This window comes from Garra rufa, chromosome 12, assembly GCF_049309525.1.
Source record: "Garra rufa chromosome 12, GarRuf1.0, whole genome shotgun sequence".
NCBI classification, from domain to species: Eukaryota; Metazoa; Chordata; class Actinopteri; order Cypriniformes; family Cyprinidae; genus Garra; species Garra rufa.
The window spans coordinates 20,225,574-20,247,194 of NC_133372.1; the positions used below are offsets into that span (position 1 = coordinate 20,225,574).

Genomic DNA, 21,621 nt, shown 5'->3' on the forward strand with positions numbered 1-21,621 from the left:
TTGTCGATAAAAGCCTTTGAAACGTATGAAGTGCTTGTAATTATATTTCAGTACATCACAGAAACAACTGAAAGAAAGATCTAAAAGCAGTTTGGCAGCAAACTTTGTAAAAACTAATATTTGTGTCATTCTCAAAACTTTTGGCCACGACTGTAGTATAGCAAGACATGTATCCCAGTGCTGAAAATAACTCTAAGCTTGAACCTGGACTACATCAGTGTCTAACCAAAGAAAAAGCAAAAGAGAGATGAGAGAGATATGAAAGAACTCATCAGAGTGTAACCTGACTGTTTTATCCTTTCATAAAGAAGACCACCTAAGGGGAAACAGTTACTCTAATTGTAGCTGCAGTGTTCTATAGTACTTCATGTCATATAGAAACCCAGCCAGTCAGCAGCTACTAAAGGCAGCAGATGTTTTCTAGATGACATTTAAAGGAAAATCCCTGTGGGCCACAGTCGCATTGGAAATGGTTATCTGTTGTTTATGGAACAACTGAAATGACAACCAGTGTTGTTATTGATAATTAGAACTAAAATGATTATAAAACTATTATAAAGATGAAATAAATTAAAATATACACTGCTTTTCAAAAGTTTTTATGTTTTAAAATCTTTTCTGCTCATCAGTGTTGTGTGTATTTAATTAAACACACACACACACACACACACACACAAGACTGAGAGAGAGTGATTGACATATTGTAAAATATTATTGCAATTTAAAACAATGGTTTTCTATTTTTAATTTTAATATGCTGATATGCATTTTAATATGCTGATTTATTATGTGTGCTGCATGCCTAATTTATTTATTTATTTATTTATTTATTTTATTTTTTTTAGGATTCTCTGAGGAATAAAACGTTAAAAAACTGCATTTATTTAAAATACTTATCAAAGGTTTGGGGTCATTTTTAAAAAAAAAAGAAATTAATACTTTTATTTAGTAAGGATTTGTAAAAATGAATAAAAAGTGCTAGTAAAGATTTATATTGTTAGAAAAGATTTATTTTTTGAATAAATGCAAATTTTTATTCACCAAAAAATCCTGGAAAATGTATCACAGGTTCCAAAAATATTAAGCAGCACAAATGTTTCCAACATTGATAATAAATCAGCATATGAGAATGATTTCTGAAGGATCATGTGACACTGAAGACTGTAATTATGCTGAAAATTCAGCATTGCAGAAATAAACTGCATTTTAATGTATACCAACATAAAAAACTATTTCATAATATTACATTTTTTTCCTGTATTTTCGATCAAATAATTGCAACTTTGATGAGCATAAGCAACTACTTTAAATACATGTTAAAAATATTACCAATCCTGAAATGAAAATCTGAAATGTGCCATGGCAATTAACTGAAATAAGTTTAAGTTAAATTAAACTAAAATAAAATGAATTAAATTAAATTAAACTAAAATTGGACAAAGAAAAATGAAGAAGAAAAAAGAGATCCGGCATAAAAATACTAATAGAACTAGGTAACACTTTACAAAAAAGGTTCATTAGTGAACATTAGTTAACTACATTAGTTAACATGAACTAACTAACACTTCTACAGCATTTAATAATCTTAGTTAATGTTAATTTTAGCATTTACTAACGCAAACACGAACAAACAATGAAGGACTGTATTTTTGTTAACTAACAAAGATTAATAAATAGTGTAATAAATGTATTGTTCATTGTTCATTGATGTTAGTAAATACATTACCAAATGTTAACAAATGACACCTTGTTGTAAAGTGTTACCAAAATCTATAATCATATATAAATAATCCTTAAACAATCTTTTATGCCAATTCATTTTTTTCATTCATATAATCCGTACGATTTCATACAATCTGATTTTGTCATTTTAAGTTTAGGGATGTATCTTTGTTCTAGGCATATTTTTTTTTTCTTTCTTAAAATCGTATATATTTCCATAAAAATCCCCATGAAATCAAGTGCAATTCTGTCCAGAGACTTTACAATAAAAAGGAAAACATACAAAAATCTCACAATTCAATATATAATAATAACCCAATACCACATTTCATAATTTTCATATGTAAACTAACAAGATACGAGCAAATGGGAATTTTCAAGTTCAGCAAACAAAATCAGCTCATTTCATGTTTGAGAAATGCACCCTTCAGATTAATGAGCAGATGTGAGCAGTCTACTCAGAAGAGACAGACTGTAGTCAGGTGATTAGTGTATGAGTGACAGGAACGACCTTTAACTAATGTTAAAGACTCACTAAGACCTGAGTCAACAGGGGTTTCCACTAACAATGCTTACCGCTGAGAGCCGTGGGCCGCGGCAGTCTAACATAATAATTAAAAGGCTCCTTAACGGCTTAATGCCTCGTGATGCTTATTAATACCCTAATTAATCCTGCAACAAAAAAAATTAAGAAAATGATACGCATAATCATATTCAGGGTCAAAGCTGATTAGTTTAGTTATTGATAAGTTTTAGTACAGTCCTGCTTGTGTGCAAACAAAATACAAAATGATTAGTACTATTCTTAGATTCACCAAAGACGACAAGTTGATATTTTCCATTATCAAATGTGACCCTGGACCACAAAACCAGTCTTAAGTAGCACAGGTATATTTGTAGCAATAGCCAAAAATACACTGTATGGGTCAATAATAATTATAGATTTTTCTTTTATGCCAAAAATCATTAGGATATTAAGTAAAGATCATGTTCCATGAAGATATTTTGTAAATTCCCTACCATAAATATATCAAAACTTAATTTTTGATTGGAAATATGCATTGCTAAGAACTTTATTTGGACAAATTTAAAGGCAATTTTCTCAATATTTAGATTTTTTCGCACCCTCAGATTTCAGATATTCAAAGGTGATGTATAAATCTCAATTTAAAAAGACTGACCCTTATGACTGGTTTTGTGGTCCAGGGTCACAAATACTAATACTTTCTATAGTTGTGTGAATTGACTCCTGAATAATGACATTTTTAGCTACTAAAAAGCCACTAAAGCGACTAAAGATTACTGTTCTATGCACGGGTTGCTATGGAGCCTTGTCTCCACAGAGAAGAGCCCTTGACATTGTTGAAAGCACTTCACCAGAGAACATAAGCAACATGCTTTGGCACTGTGAGACATGCTGGACTTCAAGCTGTGGAAAGGACAGTCTCCTTGTGTGTGGCTCTATTAGATGATGTTCAGCCGAATGAAATGTTCTTCATTTAATTCATTTTTCCGTGCAAGCGCCTGCGCTCCCCTGAATATTTGCAGAGAAAACTGTTATATTGTCAATTATGGAAATTGTTGTAACATAATAAAAGAACTAAATTATCTTAATTGTTCAACTAGTGGTGCAAACATCTCATTAGCCACTGTACATGGACTGAGAGCAACCCAGGCTCATTGGAAAATGTTCCTATGTACAATTCACTACAGATTTCTGCAGAAAATGTATTCTTTTTTACACATATTACGATTAAGAGGGCAGATTATTGATTAATAAAGACTTATTTGGGCATGGTTCCTTAAACAATAATATGCTATGACCTCAAAACACTTTAGTGAAACATTTAAAACTTATACATTTTATTGTTTCCATCATATAATCAGCTCCATATGTATGGCTTTTCTAGCATAGTAAGCTTGCTCATTAGCTCACCTGGTACAGCATTGCATTTGAAATGTAGAGCACACAAATCGCAATAAATTAGCTCAAGGACTTATAGAAGCAAGCTAAAATGTTTTTATCTCATGTTTGCTTTTTAACACTATTGGTTAAGTTTACACTCTTAAAAATGCTGGGTTATTTTTTTTAACCCAATTGCTAGGTTATGCCTGTTGGGTCATTATGTTGAGTTATTTTTCCAGTGGTAGTTTTTTGTGTAACCTATCTGTTGGGTTAGTGGCTGGGTCACTGACTGCTGCAACTATACACCCCTCCCACTCCCTCAGACGAAATAACCCAGCTCGGGCACTTTGGGTGTTTTCACACTTGGTCCTTTTTTTAGGGGTCTGAGCACGGTTTGCATAATTTTTGGCCTAGCTGAGACCATCTCAGGAGGTGGGCTGAGAATGGTTCGCTTTCTGCTAAAGTTACGGTTCGCTAAAAACGTGCATTGTAAACACAAATCGTCCCGGGCTCACTTGATTTTTCCATTCTTGAATTTCGATGGTTCACATATCCTCCTGAGACCCCGCCCATTGACTTATGTCCTCTGTAGTGGACCTTGTGTTTTCATGAATTTTCTTTTAATTTTTTGAGCTACTCTGTCAAGTCCTGTTGTACTGTGCAGAGGACATCCTGGGCTTTCTAGTGATATGTCATTTGATTGGCTGGCATGCTAGGAACCACTTTTACACTGAATCCAAAATGGCCGACATGCAAATGAGCACATTTTATGGGAAGGACAGAGATATGTAAAATTTAGCTTTTTTACATGTTTTTTACTATTATTATCACACACATATTTGTTTATTAAAGTGTCAGTAACAATACATTTAGCTTTCAAAGCTGTTAAATTGTTTATGTTTCAAAATATCATCCTTTTTTAAATGTCAACTATAGTGGACATCAGGACCATCTTAATGTAATTAATGACTGCATGTTGTAGGAGGCAGAACTGAAGCAGAGAGGATTTTTATAAGATAGTTGAGGGAGACTCTGACTTAGAGTTGTCAGATGAGGATAAATTTGAATGTAACATACAAGAAGATGTTGAAGAAGAGGAAGAAATTGCAGGAGACTCAGATGAGCAGACTGAGACAGACACAGAGACAGAAAGGGAAGAACAGGAAAGATACCGCACTCTGTGGTTTTGCAGAAGGACAATGCACACCAGCAAATTCACTTCTGAATGGTTGAAGAAAAACAAAATGAAGACTTTGGAGTGGCCTAGTCAAAGTCCTGACCTGAATCCTATTGAGATGCCCACAGCATGACCTTAAAAAGGCGGTCCATGCTCGAAAACCCTCCAATGTGACTGAATTACAACAATTCTGCCAAGATGAGTGGCCCAAAATTCCTGCACAGCGCCGTAACAGACTCATTGCAAGTTATGGAAAATGCTTGATTTCAGTTGTTTTGTTTTTGTTACATAAATGGTGGATTAATATCCCTTTACAGCCATATTCTGTACAGTTTTGTTGTCTGAGTTTGGCTGTCGTTTCGAACTAAAATGGTCCTGTGGTCCACTACAGTGGACATGCTGTAAAATTAAAAATAAAAACAAAACGTAAAAATTCTAAATTGTAGAATTTGTTTTTAACCCAAAGGATGTAGGAAATCACAAAAAAACAACAAAAAAGAGGCACTTTTTTTCTTTGGGTCTCAGGAGGATATATACAGTTTGTTTTGTCTCAATCGAACAAAAACATCTGGGAAAGAAATAAAGGTGCCATAGAATACATTGATACAATATTTTAAATTGTTTTTTGTGATATCTACATAGAAGGTATATGGTATAGGAAAGGGCAAAAATTCTCAAGAAATGGTTTTACAGGTCCATTTACAACCCTAGGATTGTCCCTAGAATGAAATGGTCTGTCATTACCTTATTTGGAAGGGTCATGAATAATAATTATGAGCTTTGCTCTGATTGGCTGTTTCACAGAGCGGCTCATTCAGTAGCTCGCACAAGGAGAAAAAAAATATTTTTAATCACGGAGCCCGAGCCGCTATTAATATGCGAGTTATTGAAACTGCCGTTTTGAATGCGCAATCATTTTACTTTCACTTTTGAGATTTGCAGTTGCACATGCTCTGTGTAACTTCATACTACAGCGGCAGTACTTGCCACATATTTTACAAGTTTAGATGCTTGTTAGTGATGCTAAAGATCTGTAAATCATTCGCTATCATCCGCGCAGTCATTTTTCCTGAGTGAATTTCAGTATTTTTCAGTGGTCTTTTGCAAACACCAGATTTATATAAGAAGGTTTAAACAATGGTGTTTGAGACTCACGGTATGTCATGTCCATGTACAGAACTGTTATTCAACTATGCCAAGATAAATACAGTTTTTCATTATATGGCACCTTTAAATTTAATTGTTGCTTTTTGAAAACTGGGTCCTTTTTCGCTTGGTCCACTTAAAGGGGTCTGGGTTCAGTTCTTTTAAAGAGGACTCAAATGGGAAAACACCCTTTAACCCAGCTGTTGGGTTACAGTCAGAGTGCGGGCTTTTCATTCTCCTCAGAAGAGGGTCCTCAGCGCCGCCGATTTAGTAGACTTCTGTGAAATTTAGGTTTGTGTATGTTTTATTCCATCTATAAAGTCTTTATTGTGCTGTAAATGATTATTTTACGCAACAACATACAGACAAGACATCAGTCAGCTAAATGCATCAGCAACGGCCGTTTCGCGTGATGAAATACCTTGCCTTGCATAGATAAACTGATTTTATTTGTTATAATACTGCTTCTAATTAATTCTGATTTTAAAATATGTTCTCAAAACTTTGTACTGTTGTTCATTGACAGGATATGAAGTCGGTCACATTATCTTTCAGCTACGAGTGAAACGTGAGGCGGCGGTCTGAAGTTTGCATTTTAGTGACACACCGGCATGAGAATCTGCACTGAATCTAGGCTGGTTTTAGCAGTTTTTTTCAGCAGGGAAACCAGCATGCTGGGTCAAAATTTTAAGATTTAACTGGTTAAGTTAAAAACACTCATCGCTGAGTTTGTCCATATTCGACCCATATTCTGTTTTGGATTAGCGCCACCCACTGGAACATTTTATTTTCAAAGTGTTGTGAATGAATGCAAGAAGTAACATAATATTATTTTGCAGAAATGCAACCACAGGCACATATTTCCAATGAGCCTGGCTTGACTAAGAATCAGCAGTCTAAATGGAACCTCTACTGAAACTTGAGCATTTATGGATGATGAAGTCATAGGTACTGCAGTGCTGTAGCAATGTCTCATGAGGGAAAAGATAAGGGTAGGGGATGACAGCAAACCAGCTGAGCTGCTGACAGCAGGACCCTTGAGAGAGCACAAAATGTTCTCTGTAATACAATGACACGGGATTTTTCAAAGAAAAAATGAGAGAAGTAGAAAGCGAGCAAATGGGCACGGAAAAATAAGAGTGACGCATAGACTGCTATTCCCCTTAACAGACAACTTCAGAGCTTTGTCTTTCAGAAACCTTTAGTGTTGGTCCACATCAGATTATTTGAGTCTCCTAGTGTCATTAAAAGGTCATCTTCATCCAAGGCTCCAGAATTGCATTGTGTTCCTGCTGCCCCAGCTGAAAGTGTGTCTTTTACATTATAGAGCAGGTGAATCCACAGCACTCTTTCAGCAAAGTGAGGCCTGTCTTGGTTACAAAGGGAGTAGAGTTCTGCTGGGCTCTGGGAAGCCTTCCAATGCGAGCAACATCTATATAGAAAAGTTTCATAGACAAAGAGCTGATTTTATACACCAAGATGCAATGACTTACAGTAAAAGTAAACCATTTTACTGGGTTTAACAAGGTAACAATGAATTTTTCACACCACAGATCTATTTGATGCTTAGAAACATAATGTATTAGTTGATTAAAGGAGAAATTCACTTCCAGAACAAAAATGTACAGATAATGTACTCACCCCCTTGTCATCCAAGATGTTCATGTCTTTCTTTCTTTAAACCCGGTGTTTACAAAGTGAACATGCAAAGAAGATCTATACAAAAACCGATAAAACAGGCGTAAAGTAGGGCGATTTTGAAGTTGGAGGAGAAAATGAGATGGGAGTTTTTCGACATACCCTAACTGTCTTGAACTGGAATACACAGAGTACACACAGAGCTAGACAAGATGAGCATTTGAGGTTAAAAAGCATATAAATTGTAATTTGTTTTTTTTTTAGAAAATACCTGATCGTTTCGCTACACGGCAGGGATCATTTGAGGCCTTTGAAGCTGCATTTAAACTGCATTTTGTAAGTTCAAACTCGCAGGCACCATAGAAGTCCACTGGAGAGAAATCCTGAAATGTTTTTCTCAAAAATACAATTTTTTTCCGACAGAAGAAACAAAGACATGAACATCTTGGATGACAAGGGTGTGAGTCTAAAAAATGTTGTTTGTTTTACCTTTAATACTTAAGAACACTTAAGAACATTAAAAATGTAGTACTTTCTTGTAGAAGTAAGAAAGTAGAAGGTTTATAATGTAATTAAAATTAATTAAATGATATTTAATAGGAAACAGTGCAGTAAAAAGTACATTATGCTTTGGAATGTTGTGAAGTAAAGTTTTCTAAAGAAAAACACTGATAATTACAGACACTTTAAAAGTAAAAATACTTCACTACTGTTCACCTCTGATCTAAAATTGTAAATGTAGTAAGTTTTATTGTTTTTTATTGTTATTATGCATTTTATTTATTACATTCACAAATTAATGTTGTAGTAGGTGTTGACAGTAATGTGCTATATATATATATATATATATATATATATTAGAAATGACACAGACATCTCCCAGAAGATAATAAGACGATGTACAAGAGGCATCATTGTGGAAAAAAATATTACTCATCTTTTATTTACATTTGAACAAAAAGTGGCATGTCCAAAATTATTCATACCCTTCTCAATAATCGATAGAAAAGCCTTTATTGGCTATTACAGAAATCAAACGCTTCCTATAATTGCTGACCAGCTTTTTGCATGTCTCCACTGGTATTTTTGCCCATTCATCTTTAGTGATGAGCTCCAACTCTTATAGGTTGGAGGGTCCCCTTGCCAGCACCCTAATCTTTAGCTTAGATTCTCAATTGGATTTAAGTCAGGACTGCAAAACGTTAATGTTTTTGTCTGCTAACCATTTCTTCACCACTTTTGCTGTGTGTTTTGGGTCGTTGTCATGCTGAAATGTCCACTGGTGCCCAAGGCCAAGTTTCTCTGCAGACTGTCTGATGTTGTTGTTGAGAATTTTGATGTATTGCTCCTTTTTCATGGTGCCGTCCACCGGCTGAAAAACAACCCCAAAACATTAGGTACCCACCACCATGTTTGACAGTGGGGATGGTGTTCTTAGCCATGAAGGCTTCTCCTTTTTACGACAAATGAAAGCTAAATCATTGTGGCCAAGCAATTCAATTTTTGTTTCATCTGACCATAAAACAGAAGACCAGAAGTCTTCTTCTTTCTCCAGATGAGCATTTGCAAAGGCCAAGCGGGCTTTTGTGTGCCTTATCTGGAGAAGTGGTGTCCTACTTGGTCTGCGTCCGTGGAACCCAGCGGTGTGCAGTGTCCGTTGGACTGTCTGCCTTGAGATGTTGCCACCAGCAGAGCCCAGATTCATCAGGATGGCCTTGGTGTTGATCCTTGGATTCTTTTTTACCTCTCTCACTATCCTCCTGGCCAGCACAGGTGTCACTTTTGGCTTCCAACCACGTCCTCTGAGATTTTTCACAGTGCGAAACGTCTTGTATTTTTTAATAATACTTTGCACTGTAGCCACTGAAACTTCAAAACATTTAGATATGGTCTTATAGCCCTTTCCTGACTTGTGAGCAGCCACAATGCGCAGCCGCAGGTCCTCAGTGAGCTCCTTTGTCTTAGCCATGACTGTCCACAAACCAACTGCAGAGAGCTTCTGTTTTTCACCTGTTGAGTTGATTAAAACAGCTGTTCCCAATGAATCAGGGTAATTAGGGTGCTTTAGAACAGCTTGGACTATTTGGAATGGTATAGAACTTCCCATAGATTTTCCCATAGACTGTGAGATTGCAAAGGGTATGAATAATTTTGCACATGCCACTTTTTGTTCAAATCTAAATAAAAGCAGAGAAATATTTTTTTCCACAATGATGCCTCTTGTACATCGTCTTATTATCTTTTGGGATAAGCCTGTGTCATTTCCGGTCACAAAAAAATAAATAAAAATAAACATGCACTACCTGACTTTCAAGTCATTCAAAACATGACTTGAAACTCACACAGTGAAATGTTCCTTGTTGCTAGGAGATGCATAAAAAATTAAAACAATATGTGTTTTCAAAATATCAAACGTTTGATTTAACCTAACTGGACAGAATCTGAGTCTGAAGCTGAAAAATTGAAGTCTGTGACCATGACGCATTACAAATTTTTCTATAAAATCTGTCAACTCAAATTTGCAGACTGGTTCTAAATTTGGGCAACTACTGTCAACTTGTCCAGACTATAAATTGGGGCAAAAATATTTAGTATATCATATACCCAATAAAGACTTTTTCATATTTCAACTGCATGACCATTAAAATCATAACATTACTCTTTTTTTTTTTTTTTTTTTACCAAACACAAAAGAAAGACTTACTCTTGGTCTGAGAGCTTTTTGGTAGTTTGGACTTCAGAAATTCAGCCATCTCTTTGTCCTCCTCCCGTTCCCTGTATAGCAAAGGTAACTATGGTGAAGCAATGCATTGTTGGAAGACAGACTCTATAATTTGCTATTTATGCATGGTCTTCATGTCCTTCAGTTAGCTCAAGGTTTTCGTATTATTGCTGTGAAATCTGAAAATATAATATGGGTTTATGGATTTCTCTTTCTTGATTTGTTCATGGTATTCTGCTGGCTTTAGAAAAGACTTCGGCTCAGTGGAAATAAATGGTTTGCAGCTTCTTCCATGACTACCATTCCAGTCTTTGAGAACTGGCTTTAACACCAGCTGGACTAAAAATACATCCAGTTTTTCCTCATCTGATAATTATTAACATGGAGCTGCAATATGGTAATTATTCCCTAGCACTGATTAAAACCGAAAGAGAATACATAATGTCTTTGAAGCCTTCTTGAGGTCAGTTTATGTTCATATACTAACAGTATTATATACAAAAAAAAAAAAAAAAAAAAAAAAAAAAAAAAAAAAAAAAAAACATAATCACATCAACACTGGATTCAAAGTCCAGATTAAATCACAAAATTGCGCAGACGCCACAAGTACTGAGCAGACTTTTCCAGAATTCAATTCCTGAAATTGCTGAGACAGAATGTGGCAGCATGGCTTTATTACAAATAAAATCCTATTACCGGTGATCTGTACTTAGAATGTGAGTAATGTTTTTTGTGACGATCTAGTAGTTGTCACCCCCTAATTGTCCACACGAGGGCGATGCATTTCAGAACGTCGCTGATTTGTGAAGCGAAGAATAAAAAAGGAAGTGTTGGTACACCTGAGTGTAGAGCGTGGTGTGCGGCATCCCCAGGTTTGGTACCCTAAGCTGATGTAGTCGGGTTGAGAATGATGAGGTTTGGATAAACTAAATGGAGTCTTCGTATTGTGAGAGCCGATCCAACTCATCCTGACATGAAGTAGGCTAACCACGTCTACAGAACCGTTTTGGACTTACCGACACACAAACAGCGGTTGAATCATCACGACTGGCACTACGGGACGTCCAAGTATTTCGCTGTTTTTATTCTTTCTACGTGGGTAGATAACCACTAAATACCCCTAAAAACTTTCAAGAAGGTGTGGATGTCGCCTGTAAAAACCTCATGAATCAGCCGAATCTAGATTTGACGAACTATGATGCTGGCTGACAAGATTATAATACTTGTTGCTCTCTTTTTCCTGAACGTTAAAATTTCTCCCTTAACCCCAAAAGAGCTCATTTAATCTTGAAACAGTGACTAGATTATGTTCACAGTGCTTTATTTTTCGGAGGATGTTGAACGTTTGAACTGTTTGAATTGAATCGTCGAACTCTGAACTACTAGCACTGAGATACCGATTGTTTGAACTGTTGAAATGAATCATTGAACGTTGGAATTGAATCATCAAATGTTTAAACTGATTCACTGCATTCTGTTTAATGTAACATTTGAGCTCTGTTTAAATTTGAAGCATTGATGGGTTGTGAAAAAGAACTGAAGATTAGTCCTGTCTTTACTAAAAAAGGGAAAAAGAGGTACCTCTAGGTCAGTTATGTAAACGTTTATTTGGTTTTGTTTTTTTGTAAAATAATTGAATGTATTTTTTTTTTTTTTATTAAGAAAGGAGGGCAAATTGAAATAATACCTCAACACAACTGGTTTATTCCTGTCTATTTATTGTCTTCAGATCAAAAGGGTTCACAAGGTTTATTATTTTAATCCAGGAGAACCCTATGTAGAACTGACTTTATAGTTTTTTTTTTTCTTTTTTACTTATAAGCAATTTATAAGTTGGCACCCCAAACCAGTCAGACCGCTACATTTTTTTTTTCCTCAGGCCTTAGACAGAATCCGGTCTGCCCCAGAATTGAGCTCAGTCAGAGATTTAATAAAGGGTGCAAATGAATAGAGTGTGTCAGCCTCCTTCATTTTCCAGCATGCTGAAATCAGCTCACCTGAGACGCTCAAACTCAACATCATCTACCAGGAAGTCTCTGGCCTCCACTAATTTATGAATCTGTTTCAGAAGCTCTTCCTCCTTCTGTTTGTCTTCATTAGACTTGTCATTATCTGAAAAATGGATTTTTATTTTTTTTACCAACAGCTTTCATTGTCATGTTCACTAAAACACAAGTGTTTACTAAAACAATTATGCGTTGTAAAACTGTAAAAGCAATTAAATAAGAGAGCAATCTCAAATTTTTATCAGTAATTTCAGTAAAGGTACAATAGAAGGAACTGTAGCTGTACTGTAAAAACACTAATAGTTAAAACAGTATTTCTTGAATTTTTTTCTGTAATATATTCCAGAGGCTTTCCCAGATCTCACCTGGGATAGACAAAAGCTTTTGAAGCTCTTTCTTCAGTCTTGTAATTTCTTTACATAACTGGATATCATCCATCCTGCAAAACAAAATGACAGGCAAATATGATAGCACCACTGTTCTGAAGTATGACAAATATATATATAAAAAAATACTTTAATTACATTAAAATGTTACCAGTTCTGCATGCTAATCGTGTCAGATAGCAGTATTTAGAGTGTATTCAGTCCCTGAACTTTAAACTAAATATGCGGTCTAATGATGAGGCTGCACCATTGGATTTCTCTCTGTATCTCTCCGGTTCAGTTGAGACAGACAGTGGAGGCTGAGCACCAATCAAACACTTGGGAAGAAATGCCCCACTGATTTTGTGATAGGCAAAGCTCTTCCCCAAACGATTGTGAGGGGAAACCAATATCCATGCATCAGACACTCTGGCAGCTTCAAAAGCAAAGCATTAACATCTTAATGAGGGGCAGCTGGCTGATTGTAGCTCTTGGTAATGGGAACAGGAAGGACAGATGACTGCGGATGTGATGGTGAGAAGGGTCGCAGATCAACTTTACGAACCGCTCAAGGCTTGTGGGTTTGGCTGTTGACTGTCAATTATAATTGACCAAATTGGTTATTGCATTCATATATTAGTTTACTGTTTGTGTAGTGATTGTGTTTATCTGGAATGTGAAAATGCAATGAAAGAAAATACTTCTGTTAATCTAAAATCATTAATGACAAGGGGTATACTTTAAACTCAAGTGTTTGACATGTACACCGCGTTCCAAATTATTATGCAAATTGGATGTAAGTGTCATAAACACACAGTTTTTTGTTTTTCAATTAAACTCATGGATGGTATTGTGTCTCATGGCTCTTTGGATCACTGAAATGCATCTCAGACACCTGTGATAAATAGTTTGCCAAATGAGCCCAATTAAAGGAAAAGTACTTAAGAAGGATGTTCCACATTATTAAGCAGGCCACAGGTTTCAAGCAATATGGGAAAGAAAAAGGTCTCTCTGCTGCCGAAAAGCGCCAAATAGTGCAATGCTTTGGACAAGGTATGAAAACATTAGATATTTCACAAAAACGTAAGCGTGATCATTGTACTGTGAAGAGATTTGAGGCTGATTCAGAGCACAGACAGGTTCGTGCAGGTAAAGGCAGAATGAGGAAGGTTTCTGCCAGACAAATTCATCAGATTAAGAGAGCAGCTACTAAAATGCCATTACAAAGTAGCAAACAGGTTTTTGAACCTGCTGGTGCCTCTGGAGTCCCGCGAACATCAAGGTGTAGGATCCTCCAGAGGCTTGCAGTTGTGCATAAACCTACTACTTGGCCACTCCTAACCAATGCTCACAAGCAGAAACGGTTGCAGTGGGCCTAGACATACATGAAGACTCATTTTCAAACAGTCTTGTTTACTGATGAGTGTCGTGCATCTTTGGATGGTCCAGATGGATAGAGTAGTGGATGGAACATGTCCCAACAAGGCTGCGACCACAACAAGGAGGTGGCGTTTTTGGCCGGAATCATAGGGAGAGAGCTGGGTGGCCCCTTTAGGGTCCCTAAAGGTATGAAAATGACCTCGGCAAAGTATGTAGAGTTTTTGACTGACCACTTTCTTTCATGGTACAAAAAGAAGAACTGTGCCTTCCGTAGCAAAATCATCTTCATGCATGACAATGCACCATCTCATGCTGCAAATAATACCTCTGTGTCATTGGCTGCTATCTGCATAAAAGATGAGAAACTAATGGTGTGGCCACCATCCTCCCCTGACCTCAACCAGATTGAGAACCTTTGGAGCATCCTCAAGCAAAAGATCTATGAGGGTGGGAGGCAGTTCACATCAAAACAGCAGCTCTGGGAGGCTATTCTGGCATCCTGCAAACAAATTCAATCAGAAACTCTCCAAAAACTCACAAATTCAATGGATGCAAGAATTGTGATAGCGATATCAAAGAAGGGGTCCTATGGTAAGATGTAACTTGCCCAGTTAGGATGTTTTTGATTGAAATAGCTTTTGATTTCAGTAAATATGACCACCTAATGCTGCAAATTCAGCAAATGCCCATTTTCAGTTCTTTACAACCTATACAATGTTTTAACTCTGTTGTGCATAATAATGTGGAACAGTGCATTTTCAGTTTTTTATTTTTGAAATAAATACTGTTATCATTAGGAGGTTTGTTCAATAAAATTCGAATTATACCCTAATGGTTGATGACTTAAAAATTATACTGACTGTCATTTGCATTGACTAATTATGAAAACCAGAGAAAGATATCATTTGCATAATAATTTGGAACGCGGTGTACAAAAACAAAACATAAATATTCATTTGTAAAGGATTTATTATAATTGACAGCCAGCAGGTTATTAATGCAAACCCAGAATTAGGGCTGTGCGATTAATTGAAATCGTATCGAAATCGCGATGTGAACATACACGATTTCTAAATCGCCTTACAGCACGATTTTTTGCACGCACTCGACTGATACTTTTCCCGCAGCATGCTATTTTAACCGATCACAACACAGCGCGCCTAAACAGAGAGCAAGAACATGCCAACGTTCATGCTTGAAACCAGAAATGGTCATGCTGGTTTTCTTAGCAGAAAGCAGCTAGACTCTGTCAGTGTTCAAATTGTTTTTATGTGGGACACTGTGGTCTGGGTTGTTGTTTTTTCAAATACACGCACACACATACTTACTTTTTGGCAGAGGTCTGTTCTAAAGACATTTTGTTCTACCTTTACTAGGCAGGGCTCGAAATTGTGAACGTTTTGGTCGCATATGCTCCCAAAATTTAATCTGCCTGACCTGAAATTATATTTGGGACCATTCGTGCGAGTGCAAGAAACTGTTGTGGTCCGACTTGGTTTCATTTCTTTACAAAACTTTCGCTAGCCTAACTACTGCACAGACTGCTGTGAGCTGATTCAGTGACAGGTTCGCCATTCTCTCTTTCGGTTGTGAAAAATAAAAGGTCTCAACAAACTGCTTTTGAAGAAATATAATATATTTCGTGCTATAGCGTACATTCTGTCAGATTCGGCCTGATTCAAGGCTTGTCACAAACGATTTGTTGTGTCATTAAAATTATTTAACTGCTCCCGATCAAGACAAAACGTCCCCGAACTCAAATCATAAATATCAATCATGTTTGATATTTTGGATTCTTGATCAGGCTGCCTCTGATGTTATACCCACGATAGCCAATGAGAGCGAGTAAGCGTCACTTACCAGATGTTGCATGCTTCTACAGCTCAGTTAGTTACATTCAGTAAGTTGTAGTTTATATTTCAACATGCCATCAGATGTTCATTCATGTTTATTTCATGCTAATTTAAAAAGTGCATGCGAACTGTCACACCACTAAAGAGCTGTATTTATCATTTAAAATTCTTAATAAAACAAACAGAATTTGAAAGCTGAGACTTTGTTTCCTTCTATCAAAACCTGCTGTCTTGTCTGTCAGCGCTTTGTCTGTGTCTTCTTTGCTTTGCAATGTTTTTTACTCCATAAAAAAATGAACGTGTGGCGCAGGAGTGCATACACTCTTAAAAATAAAGGTTCCAAAAGGGTTTCTTTGCAGTGATGCCATAGAAGAACCATTTTTGGTTCCCCAAAGAACCATTTTAAAGAACATTTTAAAAAACTGAAGAACCTTTTTCAACTACAAAAAACCTTTTCTGCATTTGAAAGGTTCCATGGATGTTCAAGGTTCTTCATGGAACCATCAATGCCAATAAAGAGCCTATATTTTTAAGAGTGTAAGCTACACTTAAAAATAAAGGTTCCAAAATGTTGTTTTTGCAGTGATGCCATAGAAGAACCATTTTTGGTTCCCCAAAGAATGTTTCAGTGAACAGTTCTTAAAAGAACCATTTGGAAGAACTTTTTAAAAAGCTAAAGAACCTTTATCGACTATAAATAATCTTTCTGCATTTGAAAGGTTCCATGGATGTTCAAGGTTCTTCATAGAACCATCAATGCCAATAGAGCAGGGATCATCAAATCTGGACCTCGAGATCCATTTTCCTGCAGAGTTTGGCTCTTACCCTAATCAAACACACCTGAGCATGCTAATCAAGGTCTTCAGGATCATTAGAGAATAACAGGTAGGTGAGTGTGATCAGGGTTGGAGCTAAACTCTGCAGCGCATTGGACCTCCAGGGTAAGATTTGGGGAACCCTGCAATAGAGTGCAAACTACACTTTAAAAAATAGGTTTCAAAGGAGTGCTTTTGCAGTGATGCCATATAAGAACCATTTTTGGTTCCTCAAATGATGTTTCAGTGAACAGTTCTTAAAAGAACATGGATCAACAAGTTTTACACAAACTTGTAGTGCAGTAGTTGTCAACCAGGGGGCCACATACATCCATCCGTTCTCAAAACCAACTTGTCAAGGAAGCCACAGGAAGACATGATAACCACAATAAATCAAGGTGTAAAGTGAATATGAACAGCTACTGTTTTATAAAAGAACATTCAAAAATAATCATAGTTAAATTATTCAATATAGGCTATTACCACTCCCAGTTTGAGAAAAAAAGTCATAATAAAGAAAAATTATTAAAGCTTGTATGAGGGGCCTACAAATCTGTAATTCATGTACTGTATGCTTATATGTTTAAATTAAACTTTTCACTGGTGACGCTGATAAGGTAATTTGTGACCCTGGACCATAAAACAAGTCTTATTGTAGCAATAACCAAAAATACATTGTATGGGTTAAATTTAGATTTTTCTTTTATGCCAAAATCATTAGGATATTAAGTAAAGTTAATGTTACATGAAGATATTTTGTACATTTTCTACCGTAAACATATCAAAACTTAATTTTTGATAAGTAACATGCATTGCTAAGATCTTCATTTGGACAACTCTAAAGGCAATTTTCTTAGTATTTAGATTTTTTGGCCACCCCTTTAGATTCCAGATTTTCAAATAGTTGTATCTCGGCCAAATATTGTCCTATCCTAACAAACCATGCATCAACAGAAAAAATTTATATGATGTATAGATCTTATTTGTTGTCCAGGGTCACATTTGTAAAAAAGAAGAAACATTTTTACTAGTGGACACAGATATTTGGGCCCTATTGTATATATCAAAAATATTTACATGTCGAAAATCAGTTACTCACATGTATCTGAGCTCAGATTCCCTCCTGATCAAAACGTCTCTGATCCGTTCAATCTTACAGAGTTCTCCCTCTATGTCCCCCACTGTGATAGTAGAGTCTGCCATTGAGATCACATCTGCCTCTGAAAACACAGAAGAACTGGACTGAAGCCACACTGATCACGACCACAAGGAGCTGAATACAGCTCAGATTGCATTCTATAGAAAATAACTAATGCAACGTCTTCTCTCTAAAGATTAGCAGTGCTTGTGAAGAATTTCTTATATTTTAAGAAGCACCAATCGGTTGTAATCAGTTCACCGTCATTACACCCTTTTCCTGTTGCAAGTTTAAAAATAGCTAAACCACCACTGAGCCTCTGATTAAAGGAAGCGTAAACGCAACCTCTACAATTCCTTCAGGTCTATCGTTACTACCTTCTTCCTTTTCTTGAAGAGGTTCGTAAAACCGACTTCCTCCGTATCCCTCCTGCACCAATAAATCAAAGCTTTAGTAGCAGCAGAAAATTGCAGCATGTCCAGGTCAGCCGCCTCGGCTGTCAGACAACAAATTATTACTTGCAAGGGTTTAGGAGGCCTAGCGTAACTCTTCCCCTGATCCTACAATTGCTTATGTCATTCCTGATGTCTCCAGTGGCATTGTGCACTGTCTCTTTCTCATGAGTGGCATGGTAACCGTTATTCTAGGCTGAGGCTAATACGTTCTGTCAGTTTTACTCGGCTGAGTGGCCACATAGTTCGTGAGATGGGGAAATATGACAATATTTAGAAGAAAAAAAAAGAATGCATTTGTAATAAAGCCTTGTTTTGTTGTTTCTTCAAGACTGTATTTCTTTAAACAATATAACATCTTTAGTTGTTATTCAGTAAGAAACCACTGTACTGACTGGCTAATCAGCCAATTCTGGCCATTTGAAGATTTTTCACATCAGCTGATAACCATGTCTTCAGTTTCTTTGAATTTAAAGATCAGGGTAGATTTCACTTATTTTGTCTTCTGGGAAATATGTACACATCTTCTGTAGCTTCTGAAGGGTAGTATTAAATGAAAAAATATGATATTTAGACAAAATAAGAAAATTCTACACATTTTCATTCAGTTCAAAAGTTTACACCCCCATTTCCTAACACACCGTTTTTCATTCTGAAGCAGCAGTGAGTGTTTGAACCTTCTGTAATAGTTGCATCAACTGAGAGTCCCTCAGTTGTCCTCATTATTAAAAGATGAATCTCAAAATCATACAGTCATATTTGAAAAAGGTTCAAATACACAAAAATGCTGAAAAACCAAAGAATTTGTTGGAGAACAGTGGGCAGTTTAACTGTTCAGGACAAACAAGGGACTCATGAACTATCAACACAGTATTAAGAATCAAGTGGATGTAAACTTTTGAACAGGGTCATTTTTGTTAATGTAACTTTTTTTTTTTCTCTCTTGTGGACTATATTCTTTATTCCTAAAAGACAGAAATGGGAACTACATGTTAAAATGTCTTCTCTACCTCTCTGATATTAGATTAGATTATTTATGAATTTGACCTTTTCCCCTTTCTTATTTTGGTCCCAAACCATCAATAGGTTTTCTCAAATATTAATCTAAGATGACGCAAGAACATTTAAACAAAATGTTCTTGCGAAAAGAGCCGTTCCAAAATCAATGCCAAGAGGCAAGTTGCTCCTTCATGTGCAAGTTAACAACTCCACTGACGCATTGAGGCTTTTTATGTCAAGTTAGGCATTCATAAAGGAAATGTGCTCCACTGAGTGAGAAAGCAGTAGAAGTAATGTGGCACAGTGCAGAAAACACTCAAGAAATGTTGCAAAAGCAATTTCTTGGTTAGACATATAATAAAAACAAGTAAAAGAAACAAAACTATTTAAATAAAATATATGATGTGTCAGGCAGGGACTTCCAGGAATGTCCTTTTATTGCTTTTCACCATAAATGATATAGAAACTCAGAGTTTTACTTGCAAAAACCCTACATTTGACACCGATATACAGTAAAATGACATAAAATGCAGTACAATTTTTTTTTACCATGTGGTAAGGTAACTTACAGTTTACAAATTACTAGATTTTGACTGTAACATTTTTACAGTCTGTGAAAAGTTATAATTATTATTAATTATACAGTTGCTTTATTTTTAATTATACAGTCCTGGAATTTATCTGAATGGACCCTGATGATCTACACTACCAGTCAAAAGTTTTGGAACAGTAAGATTTTAATGTTTTTTTTTAAAAAGTCTCTTCTGCTCACCAAGCCTGCATTTATTTGATCCAAAAGGCAGTAATATTGTGAAATATTTTTACTATTTAAAATAACTGCTTTCTATTTGAATATATTTTAAAATGTAATTTCTTCCTGTCGTCAAAGCAAAAATTTCAGCATCATTACTCTTCAGTGTCACGTGATTCTTCAGAAATCATTCTAATATGCTAATTTGTTGTTCAAGAAACATTTATTATTATTATTATTATTATTATTATTATCAAAAACAGTTAAATACATTTGTTTCAGGATTCTTTGAACAGAAAGATCCAAAGATCAGCATTTATCTGGAATAATAACACTATATACTATTTCCCGCTGTATTACTATTATATTTTATATTACTATTTTTTTTAATTCAAAAGATTGGAGACTGTATAATTATTTATTTATTTATTTAGCAAGGATGTGATGATAAAGACTTTATAATGTTACAAAAGATTGCTTTTTTTTATATAAATGCTGTTCTTCTGAACCAGAAAATAAATCTACTCATCTGTTTTCAACATAATAATACTAAATGTTTTTTGAGCAGCAAATCAGAACATTAGAATGATTTCTGAAGTGTGTGACTAGAGTAATGATGCAAAAACTCAGCTTTGAAATAACAAGAATAAATTACATTTTAAAATATTGTCAAATAGAAAACAGTTATTTTAAATATTAAAAATATGACAAAATTGTACTGTTTTTGCTGTACTTTAGATCAAACAAATGCAAGGCTTGGTGAGCAGAAGAGACTACTTCTTCTTCAAAACAAAAAACAAAACATTAAAATCTTGCTGTTTAAAAACTTTTGACTGGTAGTGTACATAAGTTTATTTAGCTAAACTTTATTAGTATGGTTCGAAAACTAAGCTTCAAAAGCAGAAGCTGTCCTGCCAGAGCAGAGGGGTGCACACATTTTTAGCAAATGTAACAAATCTAATATGACACTGTAAACTTAAGGTCGGGAAAATCATGTTCTTCTATCCTGAAACATTTTCTCTGTTCTAAATTCTCATTAATACCACCATAGCATGCAATCTACACAAAATACATCTACATGTAAAGCATTTAAGTTATATTAATAGCTAAACTATGAGGCTGTTTTCAGAGCATGCTTTCCATCAGCAGAAGTTCCACCTGTGGCACTCAATCTGCATAAACCCCAATGGAGAAAAGAATACAAGTGTTTGATAGTCTACTATACCTATAACCAAAACGTTTTGACAGGTTTTGATACAGAGACAGGTGTAGTTATACCTGTTTGGTCCACATCTGTTTTCCATTTCGTGCATTCCAGGGATCCATACTGACAAGAGGCTCTGCGCTTTTCATCCATCACACGCCACCGAAGCCTAATCTAATAGGAATATCTTGCCTTAGTTGAGACAGGCAAAGCAAGAGAGCTCGCTAAAAATAATGCAGCGGATCCAGCGGTTCTCGTTGCTGAGGAAAATAGCGACGGCTGTGGATAACTAGACATCATTACGCAGCGGCAGCGGTTGAATTGCTGTTCCTGACTCCTTGACGACA

The 21,621-nt window shown here is 35.8% G+C and overlaps 1 protein-coding gene across 1 annotated transcript; it reads right to left on the reverse strand.

The window, feature by feature from the left end:
- Window positions 1–6,894: 6,894 nt before the first annotated feature.
- pik3r6a (phosphoinositide-3-kinase, regulatory subunit 6a) lies at window positions 6,895–21,517 on the reverse strand. Its single transcript, XM_073852672.1, has 6 exons — window positions 21,349–21,517; window positions 17,830–17,950; window positions 12,683–12,756; window positions 12,309–12,423; window positions 10,294–10,364; window positions 6,895–7,383 (listed from the first exon to the last, which is right to left on the reverse strand). The coding sequence occupies exons 1-6, from the start codon at window positions 21,425–21,427 to the stop codon at window positions 7,268–7,270; spliced, it is 576 nt and encodes a 191-aa protein (XP_073708773.1). The 5' UTR covers window positions 21,428–21,517; the 3' UTR covers window positions 6,895–7,267.
- Between the last annotated feature and the right edge of the window lie 104 nt (window positions 21,518–21,621).

Coding starts and splice junctions, on each gene's coding strand:
- pik3r6a (XM_073852672.1), bottom strand. CDS start 21,427: ATGGATGAAAAGCGCAGAGCCTCTTGTCAGTATGGATCCCTGGAATGC. Junction 12,424..12,682: donor AAAGCTTTTGTCTATCCCAG/GTGAGATCTGGG, acceptor TCCATTTTTCAG/ATAATGACAAGTCTAATGAA. Junction 7,384..10,293: donor AAAAAGCTCTCAGACCAAGA/GTAAGTCTTTCT, acceptor TTTTCTATATAG/ATGTTGCTCGCATTGGAAGG.